Genomic DNA, 9,614 nt, shown 5'->3' on the forward strand with positions numbered 1-9,614 from the left:
GTGAAATGGGTAGCAACAGGGTTCTGCTTCACCAAGTGGAAATAAGTAGCCTCAGCAGTTGCACTCAGCATCGATGTGATGAGCCCTGAAATGCAGCAAGGAAAACATAAGCATCATGTATTGAATACCCGATCTGTGTATACATTTATGTGGAAGGTTCACCGGGTGAGCAATGATGTGTAGTTAACAGGGGTGAATTATGTTAAGTCAGGTTTACCTGACAATCATAACACTCAAATCTGAATGTGCAAGGCAGGTAGGTGGTGGAATGGGTATAGTGTTATGTGGAAGTATTTATTTATGATGTATTAACAAACTAGATGTGATAAGTCTCTCCATTACCACATGTAATCCATTCCTGGCAATGAAGAATACATGAGCTCATACTGTACATATAAATGAAAAGCAGACATTGAGTAGACAGACCACTCCTGTGCCTTCTCTTAGGTACTATTCTATGACCAAGTCCCCCCCCCCCCCCACACGCACACACACACACACACACACACACACACACACACACACACACACACACACACACACACACACAGTAGATCCTTTTATAAAGACAACAAAGCGAAATATTCGGTCAAAGATATATTGTTACATGCCTGCAAAGAGAGAAGGAGTGCTGTGAGCTGACAGAATAGACCTCAAACAGATATACACCCATATTTCTAATCACAGTATTGGATGTCCCATCTCCCTCTCTCTTTCTCTGCTTTCTCTTGCTCCATTCAAATACAATGCACACACACACAAATCAGGAGAGATCTGGGAGGAGTAGGAGTAGAGGAAATAGCAGAGTTTGGGATAGAATTAGGGTTGAGGGAGGAGTGGAGAGGAAGGATTGATGTGATTGGTCCAGAAGGAGGGTGGCTGTACAGTCATATTCTTCTGAAAGCATGGCTCAATGAATGAACACTCTTCATTTCAGGTAGCCAGCCAACACAACATTGAGGTAAATGCTACTATGCCCAGGGACAAGCCAAGTACTTTCCACGCACAGATGTTTCTCAAAGCTTTAACTGAGTGTCAGACTACTGTTCTGATATGAATTTGTACTCTGTTCTTTTCCAGTTCTCCTCCACAGCTGACTGAAACTGACAGTTGAACATTGGCTGGTTGACTGAGGTATTCTCCATCCATCTTCCACTAATCCATTGTTTTCCTTGCAGATCACATTTACAGATACACAGACAGAGAAACTGCTAAGGTAACTGTGTCTCAGATAGATGGCTGACAAGCAGATCAGGTAAGTGCGGATAAGAATATTGATGGAAACAGATGAATCTGAGAAGATTTGATCAAATTTTTTAATCGATGTTCCAGTTTGAGTCTTGAACTAATTCCTCCACCATTTTCCAGCTCTCTCATTTTTTAAAATGGATTGGTCATTGTCACCTTTTGATCCCTTCTCACCCTTCTCTCTTTCTCTCCCTCTCAGTTTACCTGCCAAATTGATCAACGGGGGAATTGCTGGACTGATTGGTGTGACATGTGTATTTCCTATTGACCTAGCCAAGACCCGTCTCCAGAACCAGCAAAATGGTTCCCGTCTCTACACCAGCATGTATGTAAAATGTTGTTCAACACACTCTTTTAACCAGTCAAAAAAAAAAAAAAACTAAAACAAACTTGCAGTTTGCTTGTAGTATCTGCTTACCTCTGGTTGATTCTCTGAGGTCTTTGCACAGTAATCCTTTGTGTTCACAACACAGGTCAGATTGCCTTATCAAGACCATCCAATCAGAGGGGTACTTTGGCATGTACAGAGGTAGGACAAAAATGTGTGTGTGTGTGTGTGCATGCGTGTGTGTGCGTGTGTGCACACAGGTTTGAGCATGTTCTTTGTTTATGACTCTGTGTATCTCTATTTCTTTAACCATTAGGTGCTGCTGTGAACCTGACTCTGGTCACTCCAGAGAAGGCCATCAAACTAGCTGCCAATGACTTCTTTAGACAGCACCTGTCCAAGGATGGGTGAGTAGTGCTCAGAGGCGTCTTTCAAACACCTACCTGTCAAATACAATCCTACACCAGTCGTAACTGACTGGTACACCAACCTCTTGCCCACTCTGATCTCTTTGAATAGATGTACTTGAAAGATGTATTATATACTATATCAGCTTTAACTAACTTCTTGTTTGGATTTGATATACACATCACAAATAGGATTGTAATAATATCTCACTATGTGCTGGGATCTAGTGGTAATACGTAGAAGTATAAATGTTTTGTAAACACACATCATGGTTGATAGGACCAATCCCACAGGCCCCTGCAGCATTTCTAGTGGTAATACGTAGAAGTATAAATGTTTTGTAAACACACAGCATGGTTGATAGGACCAATCCCACAGGCCCCTGCAGCATTATTCGCATGACATACCTGGGCTATCTTTAGCATCCCTCAACATTTCCATGGGGACCAACAACATGGATGATAAATTATTGAGTGACCTGTGCTAGTGAACTGGTGAATTATTAACATGTTTCTAAGACTGTGTGAGTGCTTGTGTGTGTGTGTTTGTGCTTGTTTATGCATGTTTCTTTATGTGTATCACTAATGGTATGTGTATTGTTTTATGTGTGTTTATGGTCATGGCCTATGTGTATAGAAACAGAGAGTTTTATGTTGTATGCCTTTTGTTTAATGTAGGGAAATCACTTAAGATAACACCAGAACATCCAGGGAAATGAGCAAAGTCATTGAACCAAAATAATTATGACATTTGTTCTCTCTCTCAGTCAGAAGCTTAGCCTGCTGAGGGAGATGCTGGCGGGTTGTGGTGCTGGTACATGTCAGGTAAGATCAGTTTAGACGGCTTTCTACTACCATCTTGTGGCTCAACAGTAATTATGCACAATAGTTGTGTGTCTGCCTGGGTATTTGAACTCTTCTGAAACACAGTCACACTGTCTCTCCATCTCTCTGTCTCTCCATCTCTCTGTCTCTCCATCTCTTTGTCTCTCCATCTCTCTGTCTCTCCATCTCTCTGTCTCTCCATCTCTCTGTGTCTCCATCTCTTTGTCTCTCCATCTCTCTGTCTCTCCATCTCTCTGTCTCTCCATCTCTCTGTCTCCATCTCTTTGTCTCTCCATCTCTCTGTCTCTCCATCTCTTTGTCTCTCCATCTCTCTGTCTTTCTATCTCTTTGTCTCTCCATCTCGCTGTCTCTCCATCTCTCTGTCTCCATCTCTTTGTCTCTCCATCTCTCTGTCTCTCCATCTCTCTGTGTCTCCATCTCTTTGTCTCTCCATCTCTTGGTGCAGGTCATCATCACCACTCCCATGGAGATGCTAAAGATTCAGTTACAGGATGCAGGGCGGATAGGTGAGAGATGGGTAGAAGAAGGAGAGAGGAGGTTGGATGTTCCCCTGTTCCCAGTCAATGTTTCATGACTAACCAATATCTTGTCAGCCAAACAAACACAAACACAAACAGATCACAGAGATCTGATCAGTTAGAACCCGTAACAACCAGCATTGTTATTGTATCAATGTAAAATAGTTATTTTATTACTTGACTGATGATGTCACACTGATGATCCTGACGATGTTGTGTGTGTTATGACACATGTAGAGGCTCAGAGGAAGCTGATGTCCCAGGCTGCAGTTAGGGCCCCTGGGGGCCCAGTGGAGTTGAGGTCCCATACAGCAATGCAGCTCACCCGGGAGCTGCTGAGGAGCCAGGGCATTGCCGGGCTCTACAAGGGCCTGGGGGCCACACTCCTGAGGTACATCTGCAAGAAGACACAATGGAAACCTTGCAAGAACACACACAAATAAAGATGATTCACATTTGATGGCCCATTCTTCTGTTCTCTTAGGGACGTGCCATTCTCCATAATCTACTTCCCCCTGTTTGCCAATCTGAACAGTCTTGGTGGCCGTGGGGCTGATGGCCCCGCTCCCTTTTATGTGTCCTTTGCATCAGGCTGCATCGCTGGCAGTACAGCTGCTGTGGCAGTTAATCCTGTGGATGGTAAGGACAGTTGTGTGTGTGTATACAGGTATGAGTGTGTATACAGTTGTGTGGTTTTTCCGTGCATCGGCAAGACAGAACAGCTGCCTCCGGTAAGACAAGGGGTGGAGGTCTGTGTCTATTTGTCAATAACAGCTGGTGCACAAAATCAAATATTAAGGAAGTCTCAAGGTTTTGCTCACCTGAGGTAGAGTATCTCATGGTAAGCTGTAGACCCCACTATTTTCCAAGAGAGTTTTCATCTATATTTTTCGTAGCTGTCTATTTACCACCACAAACCGATGCTGGCACTAAGACCGCACTCAATGAGCCGTATAAAGCCATAAGCGAACAAGAAAATGCTCATCCAGAGGCGGTGCTCCTAGTGACCGGGACTTTAATGCAGAGAAACTAAAATCCGTTTTTCCTGTTACATGTGCAAAAAGAGGGGAGAAAACTCTAGACTACCTTTACTCCAAACACAAAGACGCATACAGATCTCTCCCTCATCCTCCATTTGGCAAATCTGACTATAATTCTATCCTCCTGATTCCTGCTTACAAGCAAAAACTAAAGCAGGAAGTACCAGTGACTCTCTCAATACAGAGGTGGTCAGATGACACAGATGCTAAGCTACAGGACTATTTTGCTAGCAAAGACTGGAATATGTTCCGGGACTCATCCAGTTTCATTGAGGAATATTACGTACATACCCCAACCAGAAGCCATGGATTGCAGGCAACATCCGCACTGAGCTAAAGGGTAGGGCAAGGAGCGAGACTCTAACCCGGACGCAAATAAGAAATCCTGCTATGCCCTCAGATGAACCATCAAACAGGCCATGTGTTAATACAGTACTAAGATTGAGTCCTATTACACCGGCTCCAACGCTCGTTGGATGTGGCAAGGCTTGCATACTATTACGGACTTCAAAGGGAAGTCCAGCCGTGAGCTGACCAGTGACACAAGCCTACCAGAAGAACAAAATTACTTCTATGCGTGCTTCAAGGCAAGCAACACTGAAGCATAGATGAGAGCACCAGCAGTCGATGTGACTAAGACCTTTTAAAAAAAATGTTTACCCCCTTTTTGTCCCCCATTTCGATCTTGTCTCATCGGTGCAACTCCCCTACTGGCTCGGGAGGTGAAGGTCGAGTCATGCATCCTTTGAATCATGACCCACCAAACTGTGCTTCTTAACACCCACCCACTTAACCCGGAAGCCATCCGCACCAATGTGTTGGAGGAAACAATTGTGTGCCGCCCTTTGGGAAGAACATGGCCAGTTCTGATACTGCGATGCAGTGCCTTAGACCACTGTGCCACTCGGGAGGCCCATGAGTAGGATCTTTAAACAGGTAAACATTCACAAGGCCGCAGGGCCAGATGGTTACCAGGACGTGTACTCCGGGCATGCACTGACCAACTGGCAAGTGCCTTCACTGATATTTTCAACCTGTCCCTGGCCGAGTCTGTAATACCTACATGTTTCAAGCAGACCACCATAGTGCCTGTGCCAAAGAACACCAAGGTAACCTGCCTAAACGATTACCGACCCGTAGCACTCACGTCTGTAGCCATGAAGTGCTTTGAAAGGCTGGTCATGGCTCACATCAACACCATCAGCTCAGAAACCCCAGATCCACTACAATTTGCATACCGCCCCAACATATCCACAGATGATGCAATTTCTACTGCACTCAGCACTGCCCTTTCCATCCTGTACAAAATGAACAATTACGTGAGAATGCTGTTCATTGACTACAGCTCAGCGTTCAACACCATAGTGCCCTCAAAGCTCATCACTAAGCTAAGGACCCTGGGACTAAACACCTCCCTCTGCAACTGGATCCTGGACTTCCTCACTAGCCACCCCCGGGTGGTAAGGGTAGGCAACAACACATCTGCCACGCTTATCCTTAACACGGGGCATATACTTAGTCCCCTCCTGTACTCCCTGCTCACCCATGACTGTGTGGCCATGCACGACTCCAACACAATCATTAAGTTTTCAGACGACACAGCGGTGGTAGGCCTGATCACCGACAACGATGAGACAGCCTATAGGGAGGAGGTCAGAGACCTGAAAGTGTGGTGCCAGGGCAACAAGGAAAAGGAGGGTCGAGCAGGAAAAGGAGGGTCGAGCATTTCCCCATTCTCATCGACGGGGCTGTACTGGAGCAGACTGAGAGCTTCAAGTTCCATGGTGTCCACATCACCAACACACTATCATGGTCCAAACACACCAAGACAGCCGTGAAGAGGGCAGGACAATGCCTATTTCCCCAAAGATTTGGCATGGGTCCTCAGATCCTCAAAAAGTTCTACAGCTGCACCATCGAGAGCATCTTGACTGGTTACATCACCTCCTGGTATTGCAACTACTCGGCCTCCGATTGCAAGGGGCTACAGAGGCTAGTGCGTACGGCCCAGTACATCACTGGGGCCAAGCTTCCTGTCATCCAGGACCTATGTACCAGTCAGTGTCAGAGAAAGGCCCTAAGTCTTATTTTTCGTAAAACTGCATTGTTGGTTGAGGGCTAGTAAGTAAGCATTTCACGGTAAGGTCTACCTGTTGTATTCAGCGCATGTGACAAATAAAATGTGGTTTGATTATGCCTGCCATGTGCCCTGTAAGCCTATTGATACAGTATGTGTGTCATAGTGATTAAGACCAGAATTCAGACCATGACACGGGGAAGTCAGGAGGACACCTACGGCGGAGTGACAGACTGCATCAGGTAACCTCTCCTTCTCACTCTAACTCTTCCACTGCTTCCCTCCTGGTTTTGACAGGCCTTTTCTGATCGATTATATCCATATTATCTGATGGTAGAACATTACAACATCTACTGGTACTATGAAATAAACGGAGAAGGCCTTTTAGGCTAGAATATACAGTACCAGTCAAAAGTTTGGATTCACCTACTCATTCAAGGTTTTTTCTTTATTTTTTACTATTTTCTACATTATAGAATAATGGTGAAGACATCAAAACTATGAAATAACACTGTTTCACCTGTCTTTGTGATTGTCTCCACCCACTCCAGGTGTCACCCATCTTCCCCATTATCCCCTGTGTATTTATACCTGTGTTCTCTGTGTATTTGTTGCCAGTTCTTTTTGTTTCGTCAAGCCTACCAGCGTTTTTCTTTTGGAGCCTGTCTCTCGATTGTTCCTGTTCCCTAATTTTCCAGGTGTTTCCTAGTTTTCCCGCTGCTCTGACCCTGAGCCTGCCTGCCGTTCTGTACCTTTGCCCCACCTATCTGGATTACTGACCTCTGCCTGCCCTTGACCTGCCTTTTGCCTGCCCCTTTTCGAATTAATAAACTGTTGTTACTTCAACGTTGTCTGCATCTGGGTCTTACCTGAAACGTGATACCTATGGAATCATGTAATAAACAAAAAAGTGTTAAACAAATTAAAATATGTTTTATATATTTGATTCTTCAAAGTAGCCACCCTTTGCCTGACCTCAACCCAATTGAGATGGTTTGGAATGAGTTGGACTGCAGAGTGAAGGAAAAGTAACCAACAGGTGCACAGTGTATGTGGGAACTCCTTCAAAAAAGCATTCCAGGTGAAGCTGGTTGAGAGAATGCCAAGCGTGTGCAAAGCTGTCATAAAGGCAAAGGGTGGCTACTTTGAAGAATCTCAAATATAAAATATATTTTCATTTGTTTAACACTTTTCTGGATACTACATGATTACATGTGATATTTCATAGTTTTGATGTCTTCACTATTATTTTACAATTAAGAGTAAGAATAAAGAAAACCCTTGAATGAGTAGGTGTATCCAAACTTTTGACTGGTACTGTAGATACACCCCTATATCACGACCCTTTTGTTTAACAGGAAGATTCTACGCCAAGAGGGTCCCTCTGCTTTCCTGAAGGGGGCGCACTGCCGTGCTCTGGTCATTGCTCCCCTCTTTGGCATCGCACAGGTGGTCTACTTCCTGGGAGTGGGAGAGTTCCTTCTCAGCTTCCTGCCTCAACAGAACAACTAGTATTGCACTCTCACACACAGCCCACATTGGAGCCAGGTAATCTGTCACTTTCCTTTCAGACACAGCCCACATTAGCCTAAGCCCTAAGGAGTTAGTCAGAGAGAGACAGAACGGTGTGTGTGTTCTAGACCAAAGTTTGTTCTCTGCACCTGTTGAGGGTGTTCTGATAGGTCATCATTTATTATATCCCCTACCTGAGATGAATTACAGTAAACATTTACATTTAGGTCTTTTTTATAACTATATGATAATAATTCAATATCATTTCAAGTGTACTTTTAGTTGTGCTTTATCAAGGTTTAGTCATGGAATTATCTTTATTGTTTTTACTAAGATGATGCAATCATGATATATAAATCTGTCAAACATGACTGTACTGTAATATCTTCTGTCTGTATTGATGCTATTTTTTGTTGTGGTTTTGTGGCTGTTTTGCACAGCTTCTGTACCTCTTTCCAAATGGTGTTTCCCTCTTCATCCATAAAGAAGCTTTAGAATTGCATTCTTCTTCCAAGAATGCATTGAGTATTTCATCACAGTGATACTAAGATCTGATCTGAGGTGTATTCACTATTCAGGATTACCAAAGATAACATAAGATGTTGGCAGATGTTGGAAACGATGTACTCAAGCTGTGGGCCTTGAAAGAGCCAACATTGCCTGCAGAAAACGTCACTGGTTGGTGACATTGGTGACTACACACCAAACACAATTAGTTCCCCAGCCACCATGTTGGCACCATTTTGTAACTAGATGTCAGTTCAGGGACCTGCCTGAATTTGTCCGATAGAAACTCTCACTTTTGTGGGCAAAATGTTTTCTGTTTGAAGTAAACGGTTTCTGTTAGAAAACATTTTGCAACAGACAAAACATTTTGCAACAGAATCTGCGTAATGAATACACCCCACGGTTCTGAGAGTGGCAATTCACTCACAGCACTCAGCCAGAGTCAAGTCATCAAATCAAAAAGATAAAAACTCACCCTTGACATTTTTGCAAGCCCATCGCCATTATCATTACTGAAAGGTACATTTGTAGACCCTGTATGACCCTGTATCATAGTAACCTAGATTCTATATTGTGCTAGTTCTTTCCTGGACCGTTATTCCCTCTTTTTAGGAGGACAAATGCACGTCCAAGCACTTTTATGTCGCCACCCCTCTTCCCTCCCCTGTAGATATGGTGGGTGTTGGGTTATCAGTTTGGAGTTGTGAATATGGATGTGCACTGAAGGTGTAAAACAGACTGACAGCTATTGTATTATTCATTTGAGGTAAAATAAGAACAGAAAAAATGTATTCCTCTCGTATATATTGCTGTCTGAAAAAAAATGAATGGGATTGTGCTACCTGTGTTGTCTTATGATTATTTCTCTCTATTTGTGTGACTGCCTTTGGTGTGTGGTTTGTCCTCATTCTACCGTAACAAGTCTCAAGGAAATCTGAAGATTTCCCCTACTGTGGTAACCAAGGAAACAATGGAGAGATTGTTTGATGCATTTGCTTCACCAAATTAATCTATCTCAGTATCTCGCTGTCTCTGTCAGCCTGTCTCATTCCTAAGGAACCATTGTCATGTGTCCATCCAATAGACAGATTCTCTAGTTCACATGGGCATGGCTATCCTTGTGTCCATTTG

The 9,614-nt window shown here is 43.8% G+C and overlaps 1 protein-coding gene across 2 annotated transcripts; it reads left to right on the plus strand.

The window, feature by feature from the left end:
- The first annotated feature begins 854 nt into the window (after positions 1-854).
- Positions 855-9,324, plus strand: LOC115112428 (mitochondrial glutamate carrier 1-like). 2 transcript variants are annotated; one of them, XM_029639486.2, is made up of 11 exons: positions 855-961; positions 1,179-1,255; positions 1,448-1,573; positions 1,722-1,777; positions 1,893-1,983; positions 2,751-2,808; positions 3,275-3,335; positions 3,585-3,738; positions 3,832-3,986; positions 6,631-6,706; positions 7,823-9,324. In XM_029639486.2, the coding sequence occupies exons 2-11, from the start codon at positions 1,236-1,238 to the stop codon at positions 7,974-7,976; spliced, it is 951 nt and encodes a 316-aa protein (XP_029495346.2). In that variant the 5' UTR covers positions 855-961; positions 1,179-1,235; the 3' UTR covers positions 7,977-9,324. The 2 variants fall into 2 exon arrangements, with proteins under 2 accessions (XP_029495346.2, XP_029495347.2); XM_029639487.2 differs by lacking the exon at positions 1,179-1,255 and adding an exon at positions 1,081-1,134 and having other exon boundaries at positions 870-961.
- Positions 9,325-9,614: the final 290 nt, after the last annotated feature.

This window comes from Oncorhynchus nerka, linkage group LG27 (assembly GCF_034236695.1).
Source record: "Oncorhynchus nerka isolate Pitt River linkage group LG27, Oner_Uvic_2.0, whole genome shotgun sequence".
Taxonomy (NCBI): Eukaryota; Metazoa; Chordata; class Actinopteri; order Salmoniformes; family Salmonidae; genus Oncorhynchus; species Oncorhynchus nerka.

Excerpts from the sequence above, each read along its gene's own strand:
- LOC115112428 (XM_029639486.2), top strand. The coding sequence starts at position 1,236 with ATGGCTGACAAGCAGATCAG. Across the intron at positions 1,256-1,447 it reads ATGGCTGACAAGCAGATCAG|TTTACCTGCCAAATTGATCA; the intron begins GTAAGTGCGGAT and ends TCTCCCTCTCAG. Across the intron at positions 3,336-3,584 it reads ACAGGATGCAGGGCGGATAG|AGGCTCAGAGGAAGCTGATG; the intron begins GTGAGAGATGGG and ends TGACACATGTAG.